General features: G+C 39.3%; 2 protein-coding genes across 2 annotated transcripts in view; both read right to left on the bottom strand.

Moving 5' to 3' along the window:
- The window catches only part of robo2 (roundabout, axon guidance receptor, homolog 2 (Drosophila)), a 313492-nt gene extending 311934 nt beyond the window's left edge, over window positions 1–1558 (bottom strand). The window contains exon 1 of the mRNA XM_073489795.1: window positions 1485–1558. Within this exon, the coding sequence (XP_073345896.1) occupies window positions 1485–1539 (55 nt within the window). The 5' untranslated portion in view covers window positions 1540–1558. The remainder of the gene's footprint in view (window positions 1–1484) is intronic.
- A 7861-nt stretch (window positions 1559–9419) lies between these two features.
- Window positions 9420–18329, bottom strand: LOC141012241 (protein sel-1 homolog 3). Its single transcript, XM_073485678.1, has 22 exons — window positions 17702–18329; window positions 16660–16786; window positions 16433–16554; window positions 16231–16346; window positions 16085–16146; window positions 15870–16002; window positions 14664–14799; window positions 14408–14545; window positions 13939–14144; window positions 13666–13845; window positions 12785–12904; window positions 12533–12673; window positions 12345–12407; window positions 12024–12197; window positions 11450–11577; window positions 11278–11361; window positions 11105–11195; window positions 10917–11004; window positions 10717–10826; window positions 10479–10606; window positions 10274–10373; window positions 9420–9578 (listed from the first exon to the last, which is right to left on the bottom strand). Exons 1-22 carry the CDS (start codon window positions 18327–18329, stop codon window positions 9489–9491), a joined length of 3165 nt encoding a protein of 1054 aa, XP_073341779.1. The 3' UTR covers window positions 9420–9488.
- Between the last annotated feature and the right edge of the window lie 877 nt (window positions 18330–19206).

Here is a 19206-nt window from a genome sequence, read left to right as displayed (position 1 = left end):
ACAACAATCTAAATTTTATCTGGCAATATAGATCTCTGACCATTACCAGAGGTACACTAAGTAATTCAAGGCTCAACAGCTCACCTAATCATAAGTAACTGCTTGTGCAATGTGAGCACTGATGGATAAATGGATCGGTAAATAAATGGATGGATAAATTAATCAACTAAAAAGAAACTACTACATTGATGAATAACAAATTAATCAACTGAAAAATAAATAAACTAGAAAGGCGTAAAGGGAGTGCACAGTTTGTACTTACTGTTGAGTTGTTGTGCAATTCATCCCGGAGAGCTTGAGAGTTGGAAAGGATTGACCTGCCCTACTGTATTACTGACAAATAAATTAAAGATTTGCCCTCAGCTTGTGTAAAGCGTGTTACTTGCAGTTCTCAGCACAAGACAATTAAACAAAACAATTATCAGCTTTCCTTAAGTTTCCTTAAGCCTCCGTTAAATAATTGCAACTAACTTATACAGCACAAGTGGGAGTAGTTCTCAGTATTTATCTGACAGAAGACAGTAGCTGAGAGAATATTTTGTAAACGGGAAATATTACTGTTAACTCATTATTCCAAATGCCAGGTAAATGTTTGATATTTGTTTTCAGAGAATGGCTCTAATCTTCTCCTGGTCTGGCACTTGTCCTCTCCTGTCCTCCCACACGATTCGCACTGTCATAAGCCACAGCGGAGGCCCATTAATCAGAGCTCATTTCATAAGGGCTGAATACACAACTCCCAATTCTCGTGCATTAACCTTGTTGCTGCCCCTTACCACCCCTGAAAGTTGGCAGTCGTGTGCTGCATGTGCGTTCCTGTGTTTGTGTGTGTGCACGTGTGTATATTTTGAGCCCTTGTCACATGTTAGTGTAGCAATTCCTGCCATGCTATAAATAAAACCAGTCACAGGGAGGGATGGAAGCCAGTGGAGTACTTTGACAGCAGAGGGCATAGTGGCCTTGTCTCCGTAGGCTATGAGGATTAAAACCGGTCTACAAACTGATACTACGTACCTGGCACTGTACCTTTGCACATTAAACACCAGCATACAAATATTTATGACCCATTTTACTTCCTCCTGGATGTCAAATCCTTTGACACATTATGCAATGGCTGTAATTTACTTTTTTATTCCATTTACTGTATCTGTTTGAATAATGTTTTATTACGTTTCTAGTGATGTGGCAATAAAGAACATTATGGTTCTTTAGTATTATCTACTTGGATTCATATCATATGTCTATTCATCTGTCAGTAATTTAGTCGGTATTCATTTCCCTGTCGTCTCTCTGTCAAACTACTAGCAACTTCACATACAATCTGAGCAGACCCTAGATCAGTCCCAAGACTAGGACTACAATAAACATAACAAAAATATAAATCAATAGGAAGTATGTGTAGTAGCTGGAGGCAAAATGACACCGATAGCCCGGTGCATGCTCTCCGTCCAAGAATAAACACAGTAGAGAAGATCTGAATTTACCTTGACCCTGGGCATCCAGTAAGTGACCACAGAGAATAAGAAGGAGCTGGAACATAGAGGAAGGCACACCTACTCGGAGGGAACTGCATCCCACACCGCTCTGGCTCCTTGCCGCCATGGCACCATTGGAAACTTTGGGAAAAAAGACATGCATGGTGAGAAACAAGCTATTAAGATGTTGACAGGCTTTACTATTTTATTTGCACATTCTTTGATATAGTTGTGGGAAAGGCCCATTAAACACATTGTTCAAAAAAAACAAAAAGAAAATATGAGACTACTGGGCTCATGGGGCCCGACAGGAAAGATAAATAATCTGGCAGATATTTAATTCACCAAATGCTCAGTACTAAATATTATTCTCCAGCCAAAGTACCACAGCTATTAATTAAAAAAAAAGCATTTACTGACCAACAATTTATCAGATTCTAATAAAACAGTTATAAACACACTTTCAAGAGAAACATTTATGGTACTGCCATTATATTTAATGAAAGTAGTATTGTTAAAACATTCAAGCAAATAAACAGCAAAAACAAAAACTGCAGCCCTTCATACCAAAACAGTTTACATGAATACCAGCAACAGATTAGATATTATACAGATCTATAATATCAAGTCTTCTCACACTTGGGAGGGGAGTTTGGCCAAAAACCAAGATGTGCCCTTTTCAAAAATTCAATCTCTAATCTCTCTAATACTGCTGTGTTTACAGATAAAACAACTGACATAAAATGTGGGCAAAGCTCCATCCTGTCACTCTAATAAGTGATGTACGCAACGTGGCAAAGTTTACTAAGTGCTATCATTCACTCTGACAGTTCACAACAAGCTTCCAAAGGAAGAATGAAATCAATAGACCTACACTTTTTATGCACTCATTTATATTCACATCTTGACACCCAAGAAAGAGATTAATTATTTGGCACCGTTGCATCGTTGGACACGTAAATAAAACCAATTTGCTGTGCCCCCAAATACAAAAAAAGACACCATGCAAACAACAGGCTTTATGTTTTATCACCAACCATGACATCCCATTCAAGAATTCCTCCTCTAAAGTCTAGCAGCATACTGCTTTTGCTGCCATTCAACAATAGTAAAAAAAATAAATGAGTATTGAATATTTAATGGTATTAAAACCTCAAATCGATAACTACAATTACAAGACACTGCAATCTAAACATCGAATTCTGTGTGAAATGGTGGTTATGCCCAGGTGTTGCAATCAAAGTGGTACTTTCTTTCACTTTGCTAAGTTTGAGAGAAACCCAGGAGGGGCAAATAAACAAAAAATAAGTGCAAAGTAGCTTGGTTCCAGACCTGTGACTGGGGTCACACATCTCTTTAAATTCTGGTGTTGTGTTCATTGGCAATTGTTTCCCCAATTTGAAAACATTAGTGATATAGCCCCTTTTACAAAGCCAGTTTAAGGCGAGACTTTGTGCCATTATTACACCTCGCTTGTCCTGTCTCTAAGCCGGCAGCATAGGTAGTAACAGAACTAAATTGACGTCCGTGTAAGAAAAATGAGACAGTGAGCCTGCAGGAAAGGATAGTTGTCTAACATTTTGATAGCATGTTATACGTACGACCCACCACCAGGGGATTTAAAAAGCAGCTAGCAGTGATTACCAGCTAACTCAAAGAGGAAGAACAGCAAACAAAAATGTCTGTGTCCTTGTTGTGGCAGTATTGTGTGTAAATAAAAAAGGGCTAATACAAGCTTTACTTGAAGGAAAAATAATGTGGATGTCACCTTCCGGTGCCAGAGCCAAAAAAATGGAAACAGAGATTGAGTTGTAAAGATTATTGGAAGAAAAATTACAGAAATAACACTTTTCAAATTTCTAATTTCTTCCAACAAAATGGAAAACATGAATTGTTACTTAATGGGATGTCAGCTGGAAACGAAAATCAGTATCTTTGGAGTGACTTCCTCTTCTATTACTTAAAGAAACTCTTGATCTCCCATTCAAGTTACAGCTCATTCACAAACAATGCGTTTCAGCCATGTTTTTCAGTCGTCCGTCTCACATGTATTTGATGGAAAAGATACGCACCTAATATAACCAACTCATCCACTCATGTACCACTGCCAAAAACATTGAGTATTGAAAGCATACATTGCATTTTGGATCATGTACTTATCAACTGAATATACTTTCTAATAAAATAAATTGTCAAGTTTTAGTCCAGAAACTTCTCCTTCTGTGAACAATTTGGATTATTTATGAGTTATACAGTCACAGCACAACATTAAGCGAAAGCTTAAAACCATTCAGCCATGCAGGTAACAAAATGAATATTCAGGGGAAATAACACTGGTTATAAACATCTTCAAGCATAAATATGACATTCATGAACCATGCTGATTAAACTTAATACAGGTGCATAAAGATTTAACTTTAAACAATGAAGACAGCCAACAAACTTTGTCTGCATACATTCTTTGTGTGTCACTAACTTTTGAAATATGTTGTAAAATTTTTAAGTGAGTCTCAGAAAAGAACAGCCTAAAAAACACTCCAAGTCTTCAGTCCTGAAGAAAAGGCTTTCATTTTCTAATAACAAATCATGAAGAACTCATTATCTCATGCTAGTAATAACTACTTTACACCCCCATCCCCCAAATAAGCGTAGTACCTTCACTGTTTCTGCACCTCCGTCTTGTGTTCCTGCTGTATATCCCTTGAACGAGTCCAGCTCCCGCTGCTGCCTGAGTGAGTTTCTTCTCTTTGCCTCCGCTGTACAACTGGCACAGCTCTCTTCCCTTTCTCCAGCCAAACAGCCCATCTGCAAAGATAGAGGGAGGGTAAAAGAGAGGAATAGGGAAAAGAGAAAAGGAGAGGAAAACCAATGGATGGGAATGAGAAGAAAAGGGAAAGAGAGACAGATTGCTTTGATAATGTAGATTGTCAGGAGCTGCATTCTGCGTAAGCCAATGTGCACAGAGCAAAAATCACAGAGTTAAACTAATTTGATTTCGCATTCCCTCAGTGCTGCTGTTTCCTTTCCTATTCATTTGTTCGCATTTCAGCTTTTGAGCTTCAAATCACAAGCCTGGCTGCTGTGCACTTAAATCACAATCTATGTAGGATCTCATTGAGGCAGCAGACGGCGTACCCTATAGCCTTTCAATGCACAAAGTAACATAAAACATCTGAAATTCACAATGGAATGAATGAATGAAAATAAAAGTGCTGTGGAAAACTGTTTCTCTTTAACAAAGGATGAGAGCTGGAAAAATGTTGCATAATGCTGCTTAAAATTAATACAAAATTAAGACTGTGAAAGAACAGGGCAATAAATAAGACAGTTAGAAAAAGCAGGGTCTATATATCAGTATCAGCACATACATAAGAAAATAAGCAACGAGATATTACAGTTTGGGCTGTGTATTGAAGTTCGATACTTTGATGGCACTGACTGAATTGCCTCAATATTATTAAGTATAGAAAGATTTCAATACCCAAAGAGTTAATCTCATCAGCGTCAGTGAGCCAATAAGCATGCAGCATGCTTGTTGTGCCAAGGTCTAATAGTGCTGGTGATTGGCTGTCTTGAGGCATGCAGGAAAATACACCCAGAGACGAAGCTCACCACGTGTATGTGTAATGTAATCTTTTCTTAAAACGGGTATCGGAAAAAATTATTGATCAGGAACAGGTATCGAAGTCAAGGTATTGGTATCAAATTATTTTTTAAGGATACTCTGCCCTAACTATATGCCAGAGATATGTTTGAGGTCAGTCTCCATTTAAAGCTGCAAATATAATAAAAAGTTAAAATTCTCTGATTCCAGCTTCTTAAATGTGATATTTTCTGGTTTCTTAACTCCTCTAAGACAGTAAACTGAAAATATTTGGGTTGTGGACAAAACACAACATTTGAGGATGTCATCTTGGCCTCTGGGAAACATTTATAGAAATGACCAAACAATAAATAGATTAATCGAGAAAATAACTGACAGATAAGTTGACAATGAAATATTATTAGTTGCAGTCCTATCGCTATTACATAATATGTCTACCAGATCTAAACAACGGGCAATCTATCACTGACAAGATAACTACATTGAAAGTTGATGCATAATACTCTCCCTACCCCGAACAACTAACTGCAAGGCTTTAATTATCACTACTCTCATGGAGATACACAAGATAATAAGGTAGACTGGGTAACTCTCAATTGTTTATGCTCAAGGTTCTCCTAATTACAAAACATTACTTTTGCAATGTAGGCACAGATTTGGCTTATTTGATTAGTCTCAGTTGTGTTATATTCCTTTATAAAGGATGACAACATGCTCTGGATGTTGTTGTACTGCTGATAAATCTCTTTTACAGGCCGTTTGTTATGTAAGTCTAGATTAAATTTGACATTATTTTCCCAACCTTCTGTAATCACATCACTGTCCTTGAAGACTGGAAAGTCAGAGCAGAGAGGAGTTTAGCTGGACACCCTCGAGAATGTAAGAATTTAGCAACTTCCACAAAAACACAAGCTGACGCAGGGACTTGAACCCGGTTCTAGAGCTGAAGGACACTCTCCCTGCTGACTGCACACCCTGCTGTCCTAAAAGCACATTAGTCATATGCCACCGTCACCTTTGAATTCACCGATCCTTACCTTAAAATAGAAAACACTTTTAACTCCAGGTCTAATTATAATCACTGTTTCCTTCCAAGCCTGAATTAAACATTATCAAAATGAGTGACATTAGGCAGCCCACAATGTGACCTCTTTTATTACTGCTACATGCTTTTGTGTTTAAATGAGTAGTCACAGTACATTGTACAAAGAACCACTGTGATCACAGACTGGTGCCTTAATTCTTCTCTCAGCTCAGCTGTGTTAAATAATAACGTACAATATGAAATTATGAATGGAATGGGGAAAATCTAAAAATACAATGGCAGCACTAGTAAGCTTTACATTTTTCTGTACCTGGCTAGGGTATTTGGCTTTAAAGCTTGACTTTTTGCATTATCAAGTTGTAAACATACAAACATGAAATTGGGTTTCATAACACATACAGCAGTGTTTTTCAATCCTGGTCCTCGGGGACCTCTGTCCTTTTAGATGTTTCCCTGCCCCAAAACACCCGATTCAAATGATCAGCTCGTCATCACTCTCTGCTGAAGCCTGACAACGACCCATTCATTTGAATCAGGTGCGGGAAACATCAAAAACATGCAGGGCAGGGGTGTCCCTGAGGACCAGGATTGAAAAAAACTGACCTACAATATACATATGGGTATATAGTATACATGCTATTTTATAGCTTCACAAAACAAAGCCTTTTTAGAAAATGTCAGGAGTAGAAAGTACAGATATGTGTTAAAATGTAGTAAGTAAAAGTTAAAAGTTCTCAGAAAAGTAAGTATTCAAGTAAAGCACAGATACCTGAAAAATATACTTAAGTACAGCAACAAAGTATTTGTACTATACCTACCTACACCAACCACAAAGACATCCTAATATAACTAATAAACACACTAAGTACACTACTCGAAATGAGTTAGCATTATTGGGATATTTTTGTTTCACTGATTGTTTATTCTGTGACATTTCTGAATTTTTATTTTGTGTTTTGTGAATATTTTTGGTCCACAGAAATAATGTGACACATTTCACTGTGACTTTTACTGCACATCCAGATCCCAGTATACCCCTCAGCCATACTCAAACTAATGTACAACAGCAGGCCTACACAGATGAGATGACGTGATATCAGCAGCAGCACATCCGCACCTGCTTTCAGTCGCATCATTAATGGGCCCTCATTAGCTACACCTGTGCTTTGACTCTGTAAAGTCTCCACACCTGTCGTGAAAAAACATGTTAATCAAAAGAAAATCCATAAAGCTAGGCACAAATGCTACAATAACGAGACAAGCGGGCCTATTATTGAGGAAAAGGTTGTCAATGTTAGCTAAAACTAACTATTAGCTAAAGTGGAGTTTCCAGCATTTCAGCAGCTTGTCGTCTGGTTTCCACTGCGATAAATGAGCCAAGCTGCTCGCTCTAAAGCCGGCATTTGTATAAAATATGCACATTATAGGTTGTTCACTCACTTTTAACGCGTCTTCCTGCGTGTAGAGGTGTTTTTAAAGGCTTTTGTCTTCGTTTTCTCAATTAAAAGCTTAATTAACGGAACGGCTAATTGTTCAGCCACTGCTTGCTCGCGCTCTGCCAGTTGGCTACGTCATTCGCAGGGCGTGGCCACGATATGCGTGACGTCACGCAGCCCATCCCCCCCCCCCAAAAAAAACCCTTCCTCAGAAACAGAGAGCACAGTCACTGTTTGATTGAGCTAAATTCATATTTCCCATCATAACTGTTTCAAAGCTCCTCTTTTTTTTCATACTGCCATGAATAATATGATTATAAATGAAGCGCTAATACGCTGGCTCCATAAAAGTACTGAGAAAATGAGATGGAGTGAAAGAGCTTGAAACACTGGTGGGGGGAAAATGATTATCACAATATTTCAAGAAAAATAAAACTCATAATGTTACAAGAATCAACTCTTGATGTTATATAGTCTTGGTAATACAAGAAAAACGGTTTATATATTTCATGAATAAAATGTCGTGATTCTACTGAACATACTTGATTACATGTTTTATGTGCATTTCTTGTGTATAGTTGCGAATACATTTACTTTTAGCTCTAACAGTCTGTCATTGGAAGCACATCAAATAAACAGACCATACATTTCTAATTGTAGAATGTAAACTCCCCTCTTCAAATTTGTAGAAAAATGACTGAGGACGTGAGCCTAGTGTCCTAAAAGCTCACACAATGCCAAGTGAAGCTCATCTAAAAAATGTTTATAAGGAGTCAGGAACAAAAACATGGTCAGGATCAAGGCTTAAATTATGGAGCCACCGTTACAATGTAGGTGTATTCATTAGTTGTGGTACATTTGAAGTGTTTGTGGGGATATTAGGCTCGCATTGTGTACCCATCTGTTTTAATTAACATCATTTGAACTTGAAATGTATTTTTCAAGTATTTCTGCTGCAAGCCTTCTTGAAAATACCAGAGTCCAATATTCAGTTCAATGGCATTGACACCGTGTCTGTTTTTCCTCAAAGCTGATTGAAAGTACAAATTTCAGAGCTTTTATTTATCCCATCCCTCCGACAAACTCTGAATCATTCTTACAAACAGAAGCAAAGCAATTAAACTTGTCTGCTGGTGTTAATGAGATGTTGAGAGTTGAATGGATTTGGTCTCATGAGAAGTGTCTGTAATTGCTTGCTTGATTTTTGGTTAGTGGGATATGAGTTGCAATAAATTCTCTTGCAGACTTGTTTCCCATACTTAATAAGCAGTGGTGTGTTATGTGAGACATGGTTCTGTATGAATACATATTTTTTATTGCAATGTGAACATCAGATGAGAGATATGAGTCTTTGACGATTAGGCCCCATCTTGACATCCATTATATGTTAAAGATTTGATGGAATTTTTCAAATTAAGGTATTATGTCTCATTAGAAAAAGACTGGAGATGACCTGTCTATTGCACATTGAAGTATATAGTGGTGGTGGCACACCTGAGACTACAACTGGGCATTCAATACCTGAAATTCTATGTCATCAACACACAGATCGACCGCGGAGGTGAAGAATCATTGCACTGGGAGACAAAAGGATATCCAAGAACAAATAATATACAATATTTGATCTATCAACAGTCTCATCAAAGTGACTGCAAGGCTCGTGGCTCTTATTCAGTCTCTGTATTGTCTTTATTCTCTTCATGAAAAGTCACAACATTCTTTTAACAGTAAGAAATGTACAAACCAAAACATTCCAGACATGTACTAGAAAAACTATTCATATTTAATAAACAATCACATTTGTTCTTTACAGTGATCCCAATGTAAACATATGTAAACTAACACAGAATTTTGCCATGCTGTTGGTCTGCAGGTTGACTTTGCTGTTCACTCCCTCAGTTTGTTGCACTGACGATCCTGACAAGTTTCTAGTTGAGCGACTGGAAGGATCTCCTGAGCACACCAAGGATGATTAAGAATATCGTTGGAGCTGCAACCACGGCAGCAGCTGTGGAGAACTGTGGTGAAATAACATGACCAAAATGTCAGTAAGATGTGACATTAAGATTAAGTGCTGCACTTGAAGTCTGATATGCCTGATGACATGCTGCTGTACTTTGGTAAATGTTAAAGATTATTCAGTATGTGGAAGTGTGCATGTATAATCAGCACGTCCCTTTAGTCAGAACATTTTATGACCAGTTACAGGTCCAGTGTGTAGGATTAAGTGGCACCCAGTGCTCAGATTGCACATTGCAACTGATAGAAGACCCCTTGCCTCACCCTCTCCTATATGGTGGCCCCTAAAGACAAGAAAAATGTGCAAGGCTGCTCTGGAGCCAGTTATAGTTTGTCCATTTTGGGCTCCTGTAGAAACATTCCATAAAAAAGCACCTGCTCCCTCTGTAGATATAAAGTGCTCATTTTAAGGTAACAAAAACACAACAGTGATCATAAACTAATGAAAACAAAATGATGAATACTGAGTTCCATTTCTGCTAACACATCTTCCAAAATCCCTGTAAATGCTACACACTGAACCTTTAACTCGATGATCTTTATATTAAAATGAATGCCAGTGACTCAAATGCTAACATTAAAATCCTATTTACATACTAAAGCAACAACAATACTAACACAATAATAATAACAATAAAAATAACTGAAATGATACAATAATGTAACTTCTCACAAATGTAGCTTGAGCACTAACCATAATAGCAGCACTATAGTCCTTCTGGAAAGACTGAAGGTACACATTGAAGAGGGCAAGGCTGCAAGGTAAGTATGAATCTGTATTTGAGTCTCTGCACCTTTGAAAAGAAAATGGAATTATTTTTCTGACAGATTAAGTTGAAAACAGTGGTCTGCACTTACACAACTAATGCACCATATAAACACATACAATTCAAACACACCTTTTGTACAAAGCACTCAGAAGCAAACTGTTGTCTGCCAGATACAGCTCTGAATGGCCGAGTTCAGCCAATACTGACAGCGGCAGCCTGAAACCCTCTTCAGCAAGGAGGCCAAGGTTGTACCATCCCTGTGGAAGAACAGTATGTATTACACGCACATGTGCACACAAGAGCAATTATCAATACAACACAAGATTGAAAAAAAAACAGCAAGAAAATCAATTTAAAAGAAGCCGACCTGAGGCTCGTTCCTCAGTGCTGCCTGTTTGTACATCTCTGCTGCTGAAAACAAGTCTTTCTGCCTGTCAATGTGTCCTTCATAGAACAGGTCACCCATCCTAATCAAGGCTGGAGATAGAATGAAGGGAAAAAGGTTTCAGTTGTGAATGTTAACACAGATGTGTCCAATTATTCAAGTCTCAAAAGATAGTTCCTTACCATATGTGTCAGGATTTTGACTTTGGATTGTTAGATTGTAATATCTCCACATACAGTTTGACACAAAAGCAGGATCCAGAAAACCTAACTATGGACATACAGAGTAAAGACATAAATATCTAAGGATTAACAGGACAAGGATTAACAAAACAGCAACAAAAAAAGCATGAAATATGGAGATAACTCACAGTATTTTGTTCGCATAGATATGCCACATTGAACTGGGCAGCTGCGTATCCGCTCTCAGCAGCCATCATGTAATATAACAGTGAGCTGAACCTGTTGAAAAGCTACAGTGTTAATTTGCTGCAGTAATCAAGAGGCCTGATCAGGATCAAGTGTGAATAGAGAAAATAATTACATGTCACTCTTGAGATATGAATCCAAGGCTTTCCGTAAGATGCTGCCCAGGTACCCGTTGTGCTCAGCTGCCCACTTTACCCACCTGCAGTCAGTTAAAGAGAGATTTCAGTCATGACGTAAAGAAAGATCATATATGTAAAGTGGAGTAAATAAAAAGTGAAGTGACTGACAAAACAGCATCTGATGGGCGTCTGCTGACACGGCCGGGTATCCCAGTGGTCCAGATGTCAGCAAGGAACACTGCTCCCCTGACGTGCCCTCTCTCTGCAGACTTCAGGTAGTACTGATAGGCCATAAACTGTAAGAAAGACAAAATATGTATCTCTAAGTACTTAAGCATAGTCTGTCAAAATACTAGTAGACATCGGTGGAAGAAGTATTCAGATCCTTATTTTGAGTAAAAGTACTAATGCCACATTGTTAATATACTAAAACTAAAGGTTCTGCATTCAAAACCTTGTTAAAAATCACCAAATTTGGAGATACCTGGCTTTCACTGGACAGGAATAGTATGATAATTTGTAATCTGAAAAGTAACCAGTTACTAAAGCTGTCAGACAAATGTTGTAGAGTAAAAAACACAATATTTCCCTCTGGAATGTAGTGGAGTAGAAAAAAAGAGCAGCATACAATTGAAATACTCAAGTAAAGTACCTTGAATTTGTGCTGAAGTAAAGTACTTGAGTAAATGTGCGTAGTTAAAATCCACCACTGTTAGTAGAAAGCGTTTATACTTGAGCTAACCTGGTCAGCAGCTTTTCCTGGATACAGACCCTGCGAGTGAACGATACCAAGATTCAGAGCAGCTTCTGGACACATGAGGCGATCAGCCTGCTCCCACAGCTGCACTGCCTTATTGTAGTCCTGTTCAAACTGCTCATAGTACCAGGCCAGGGCGGTGATGGCAGGAACAAAACCCTGTGGGACAAAATATTGTGGAAAGCAATATAAGGAGTGCAAACTTTGAAAGAGTCTTTGCAACAGAAAGCAGACTCAGTCTAGAATGTTACAGTATAGATACCAAGTGAATAAGGAAGGAGAAATAGACAGTTAACCATACAAAACCTGGTCCATTGCTTTCTTCAGGAATCTGACAGCTTTTGGAATGTCCTTTTCAACCCCATGTCCCTACAGAGAAACACATTCATATCTACTAACAGGAGATAACACTTATAATACTTAGGAGTACTCTTTCAGGACATTAAAATATCAAATGGTCATGTTTCTCATTGTACATGAGATGCAAATCTGACCTGCAGAAGGACTATGCCATAGTCATACATTGACACCGGGTCCCCCAACTGGACAGCTCCCCTTTCATAGTGTCTCACAGCCATCTGGATGTTTGGAGACACTCCCTGCTGACCCCAGAACAGCATGCGGGCAATCGTTTGCTGCAAGACAAAAATCATGTTGGAGTGTCTGCGGCCATTTTTTTGTTGTTGTTAAATCAGACTTCTGTGATTTTAGATGACTTAAAAAGCAGAGATGATGGAACAGGGTACCTCGGCTTCAGCGGCTCCCCTGCGCGCCTGCAGTTTCAGCCATTGGAAGATGTGATGGTCTTCATTGGTCTGGAGATTCAACACCTCGTCATTGTTTAGGTAAACAGCCTCAACAAATGTCTGAAAAAGAAAGAGAGAGAAGATATTTTCTCTTTTTTTTCTAAAAACAGTTGCACATAAATGTAGCTTTGTGCTTAAAAGGGCTCTGTGTAACAATGTAAATATCAATTTATATGTATTAATCACTTTATTATTGGACATATGTGAGGGAACATGAGGTGGAAAATGAGACGTAAGTTGTTTTAATGCTGCTGCACTATGGACTTCTTTGTGAAGGACTTGGGTCGTGACTTTATGCACACTCTCGAGTGCCTCTCCACTTGTTAACAGAGAGCAACAGTAGCTTACATTTGTTTTGAAATGGAGTCTGCTAACATAAACTAAAGACCAGCCTCCAGCACAACACAGACGTTCCACAGAGTCCTTTTAAATAAAACATGAATAACTTGTGAGCATTGCAATATTACCAAATTTGTCATACTGTTATCTGTTTTTCATATGGCAAGCAGTGACACAGGTAAACTTATTGATGATAGAAATCTGAAAGCTATAGCCACAATAAGGGAAGAAAATAATATAAACTCATATCACATATCAGCTCATATGTTGTAATAAGGCCATAGCTACAGTACATGCAGGTTTTCTCCCAGCCTCTGCATTACAGTTAGATGTATGAATGTCTGACACAGCTTGCTATGACAGAATGTATTGTATACATACTGTTCTAATTTTTTCACAAATGTGTTTATCATGCCATTAATAACAATTTATCTTAGGCAAGAAAAGATGAAAATTGATGGCACGCCAAAACATTCATTCACCTGCTGTGGTGTTGGATTCACATGGTCCAAAGTTGTCTGTTTAGCAATGTTTGAATAATATGCATAGGCCAGGTCTGGGTCTGCAGGGAGGCCATGGAGACCCCGGTGGTGCAGGTGCCCAAGATGCAGAAGTGCTAATCGATCATCCCTCTGGGCTGCCAGCAGGGCCAGGAGCCAAGCCTGTACCGCACACAAGGTCATGAGAGGAATATAAAAAATTGGACAAGCTCACCTCCGGCATAGTTTTATGATAGCTGACCCAGCAGCACACACCTTACTGGGCTGTTTCTTGACCCCCAGGCCAGTGCTGTAGAGCACAGACGCCATGTGCAGAGCTCGGTTATCAGCTAAGCAGCCAGCTTGCAGCAGCAGTGGTAATATTCTGCTGACCACTCCAGTCCTGCTCGCCCTGCCCAGCTTATGAAGTGATAAGGAGTACAGCGCTCTGCCCACAGCTGCCAGGCTAACTCTTCTATCTCCTGCAAGTCAGAAAGTGAACTGATTTCAGTGCTTTATGTGAGATAACATATGGATATCATCAGTGAATACTGAGGCATTAATATTCAGATTGTTTACTCAACATGCAAGGAGGTCAGACAATACAAATTCATGCTGTACAGCCCAATTTTGTTCAAACATCTAGAATATCTCAAGTCCAGTAAACATATTTACTGTTGCTTTCCACCTCTGGGTATTCTGCACTGGTGCTGCACAAAATCCTTCTGTGCTGTTTACCTCTTACCATGTTTGAGAGCCACAATCTTGGCCAGTTTTGCAGCCAGTCTTCTATGCGGGTCAGTCGCCTCCCACAGCCCACACTGCGACTCTGATGGCAGTCTGTCCTTTACCATCCACTCATGAAAAGCATCAAAACAGGTGTCTGAAAAACACACAGATGGTTTCAGCTACGTCAGTTTAAGTAGCTCTGCAGAGGGCTGATGAGAATATTTCAGAAACAGTACTTTTAGCACCATCTAGTGGACATATAAGCCTACTACCAGACTCTGTCCCCTGTTTGGCCTGGAGCGAATAGCCACTGATTTTCACAGTCATCTCGAGATGAAATGCCTGACAGGTCTGCAGCCATCTGCTCAGGTTCACAGTCCTGATAACATCCGGAATAACAGCTTCACTCTGGAGAGGAGGAAAGGGATCAGACTCAAATTTAATACGTACATGTTTGGTTGCTTACTGACTAGTATCTACCAGGTCAGGTAGCAGAGTGTGTTGAAATGCTTGCAGTGTTTAAATGAAACAAATGTGGTAACTAAGCTGAGATCACTTTTGGATAACCAAGAAGAATGTTGTAGGAATAACATACTGGAGTGAGATTAAAGGATAAATTCACCCAAAAATGAAATTTTAGGTATCTATTGAAACTACATGTCAATGGAGGATCAGGTGAAGTTATGTAGTCCACAGAACATTTCTGGAGCTTTGCAGCAAAACAGCGTTGCAGCCTTCTCCTAAACAACCGAAGCAGATGGGGACTTGTTTTATACCGTAAAAAAAAAAACATCTCGTCCAGCGTAATCCAAGTCTCAGGAAGCCCCAAGATCCCAAATTGATTTGAAAAGTCAGAGTTTTAAAAGTAGGAATCTTCACTGTAGCAGCTGCTAAGCTAAGCTAAAAACACTAGTGCGCACCTCATCTGAAGTCGGTGCACAAGCTTGACCAACCATCGAGGGTGTAAATAATGTCTTTTCAAATCAGTTTGGGTTTTATACATTTGAATGCCGCAACGCTGTTTTGTGGTTTGAAGCTCCAGAAATGTTTTGTAGACAAAGAAAACTTCACCCGACTTTCCACCAGCATGGGGGTGAGTATGTAATCACTACATTTTTTATTTTTGGGTGAACTGTTCCTAAATAGAAAATAAATGATTATTATTAATGACGACAGTAAAACTAATTATGAACCTCAGGCCAGCTAATCCTAAAATAATCATGTACAATCTGGTCTCATTACTGTGTTGTAGTAATCCAACTAACAGTGAACTAAAGGAAAATACTTAAAGGAATCTAAACCAAAACTGGTGCTTACTTCACTTAGTTTGTAATGTTTTGTGGTAAGATGTGAGTTGTTATGATGTCACATTGTAAAGCTTTTTGTGGACCCCAGGAAGAATAGCTGCTGCAACGCTCCAGCTAATAGACTAAACCAGTTGGCGTAGACAGTAACTGTGGGCAGGTGCGGTACATTACCATGCTGTGAGGTGATATTCTGTTGCGGTAGTAAACCAGTGGTCCATAATAACCTTCCACACCTGTTATGTATTTCCCTCCTCCAATCACAAAATATCCCTCTGTGTCATCCAGCACAACAGTGTGCCTAAACCTGTAAAATTCAGACACCAGTGCATATTTTAATCCTGTTGATAACATAGTGTAATCACTTCATGGTGTCAAATTAGACTTACATATGTTCCATAGAATGAAAAGTTCTCTTCTCACTATCCACGCACATCATGGAGAGAGTCACCTGAGACGCAATGATTACGTTATTTTTGGTCATTACCATTATTTACATCCTAAGCTTATCTTCTGTCAACAAGAGACTACTCACCACTCTTCCATGCAACATCACACTTATTTGGCACCACTCGCTTAAAGGCACCTTGAATGTAGAGAGAAATGCAGACAATTCTTCGGACTCTCCATTCATCTGGATGTGTAGCTGGCCTGCACATACGAGGCAAAGTCAGTCTAAATAATGACACTGTGTAGTTACATAATGAGAATGTCTGAGAGAGAAATCTTGATTATACCTGAATTTGTGAGGAACAGTGTTGGCGTGACGTAGTTATTATGGGAGTCTATGTGATGAAACACGCCGCACATGTTTCTCGGGCAGTGTCTGGTCACAAATATCCAGATGGAGAACATACACCTGGCATAAAAATACAAAGCACACACGGTTATCTCACCCTTCTTAATATGAACATTTACAGAATAGAAAGCTGGGTTATGTAAGGTGTGACTGTGGTTGTCTTACCACGGAAAAGAGATGGCTTTAACACGCAGATAGTCCAGAGTCTTGCTGCTGTAAGGGTCCAGTGTCTTTGTGATGCCAAAGATTTCTCCAGTTGAAGCATATAATGAAGACAGCAGATGCACTGTTTCTGAATGACATACACAGTTTTTTGGTTGAAATTTGCAAAGACCACAACATTTTTATTCCATACCCGTCACCCAAAATCACCAGCATCCACAATAGACCACTTCAGTATGACATTTAAATATCTGACACATCCTAAAATCATTAATCTGTATAGCTGATTCGGATGATATTAAATATATTTTAAAGATATAAAGAATGCACAATATGTAAGGACCAGGCAGAGCCGGGGTGGGTGGTGGGTGATGCGGGTGGGGAGCAAAGCTGCTACTCAGCTGGTCAGAGCAGGAGGGAGGAGAGAGTCAGCTGCAGAGCCAGACCTTCTGGAGGAATAAACACCCGGAATCACATTGGATTGTGTGTTAATCTGGAGCTGAGAGATTACTTTTTAATTTTTGGGATTTTAAAAAAAAAAGATTTGTCTTCATTCCTGTTTAGAAAACCTGACTGTAGCACCATTGCTGGATGTTCATGTTCTGTAATGTTGACTGCTGACGGGAGCTGGAAGGCAAATGTTACTTTATTTCATGATCGCAACAGAGAGGAGAGGGGGAAAAGAAGAGAGGGAACCGAAGTCTAAGGTGAGTGCTGAGTGATGGACCTGGATGAGAACACACAGATACACACATCCTCTGCGTGTCGTTGCTTGCTAGTTTACTGCTAATGTACAGTAATCTGGCTGTTTGGGGCGAACACTCCTACAAATGCCAATACACAAAAATGATCCCACAGTCAAACTTCTGTCTGACTTAAGCACAAATGTACACAGGCACAAAAGTAATGTTTTAGTTTTATTCATGTTACATTAAGTCCCACTTACGGACTTCCTTCCTCACTCCCATCTTACATATTACATCTTTAAAATATTTTGGATTTTAGGTGCCTTTATGCACATGTGCAATTACTGCTATAACCTTACCTTGCTCCAAAGGGCACTGTTTCTTTGAAATCCGTTGAGTTAATTGCAGTATTTGTGTGCTCCAGGCCATACACAGCTGATGCTGTTTCACAGGTCGATTAAAAAAAGGCTTAGGCTGCAAAGTTGCCACATCCTGAGCTGCGACAGACCTCTCAGTGTCATCAAATCCACTGTATTTGATGGACGCCAGCAGCATACAACTCAGCACCCACTGGGAGTCTGGAACAATTCCATCAGCCTGATAGACCAACCAATCCGGCAGGTTCAGCTCCAGAGTCCTTTTTTTAGGGCCACCAGGGATGCAGCTCCACTGTCTGAGCAGGAGTGTGGAAGTGATGCCAGTGTCAAAAGATAAAACACAGTCCAGCTGTACTGTAGCAGGTTCATCACAGGAGTAAAATATTTCCAAGAGATGGTCTGGCAGAGGCTCGTCTGGAGGATTCAGGAGGGTCACCTGGTCTAAACTCCAGACTATCTGTGTGAGGCAGAGGACATGCATGTAGTAGCTGCTAACGACGTCTGTTAAAAGCAGAACCACCACAGTAACACAGATCATGAAGGGAAACCTGCTCCTACCTGCATACTGAGACAAAACACACAGATGTATCCGTAATGTGTGGAAGTCCATGGTTCACAAAGTGTTTTCATTAATCTCTCCATTAATGATTTTCAAGCTGTGAGGAAACAAGAAGCCAAAAGAGCCGGACCTCATCCTGCTCCACCTCACCTACAGTGACACATAGGTAAATATTTGACAGCACATAGTCCCACCCAATCATTGTATACACAGTGCAGTTGAAGTGGAGCTTAAGGGTTTTAGTTTTCCCTAAACTTTAAAACACCTTTCCAGAAGCTCACTTTCTCTCAAAACACAAAACTGAAAACAGTAAAAAATTTTGTTAAAACTGCATGAATCTCTTGCAAAAAAAAAAGAAAGAAACACTGCACTCAAAACTATGTTCTCTCATGTCAAAAGTGATTCTTTCCACCAAAACGATAAACACAGCTTTGGATATCTGTTACAGAGCATCAATTTAAACACATTCCCACACGGAGGTATGTGTCTGTGAGCATAAAAGGGGACTGTTGGGCCTTGGTGGAGGTAGCACCATTCTAGTTTATATATTTTGGCTTCATGAGGCCACACAACATATTCAAATGTATAAAATTGTGTAGGAATTATTTCCTATAACTCCTTTTTTAAACTTTTTTGTCCCAAAATAGTTTGCAATTTTATGGTACATAGAGAATAGTCTGTTGCCATATTGTAATACAGTACTGTGAATATGATGTATTTATATTGCTTTGACACAAACCTTGTAACAGAGAGGAAAACAATGCAAATCTGCCTTTCTGATGAATTTAAATTGGGTGAAACTCACAACCCATCATTATAGGGTCATACTGTCAAAGGCTCTCACTCTTTCTTTAACAGGTTCCTTGTCTGTTGTCCATGCTGCTCTATTTTCCACTTTTCTAAAACAGTAGATGTCACCTGAGACATC

Source organism: Pagrus major, chromosome 2 (assembly GCF_040436345.1).
Source record: "Pagrus major chromosome 2, Pma_NU_1.0".
Lineage (NCBI taxonomy): Eukaryota > Metazoa > Chordata > Actinopteri > Spariformes > Sparidae > Pagrus > Pagrus major.
This window is presented reverse-complemented; position numbering and strand designations above follow the sequence as displayed.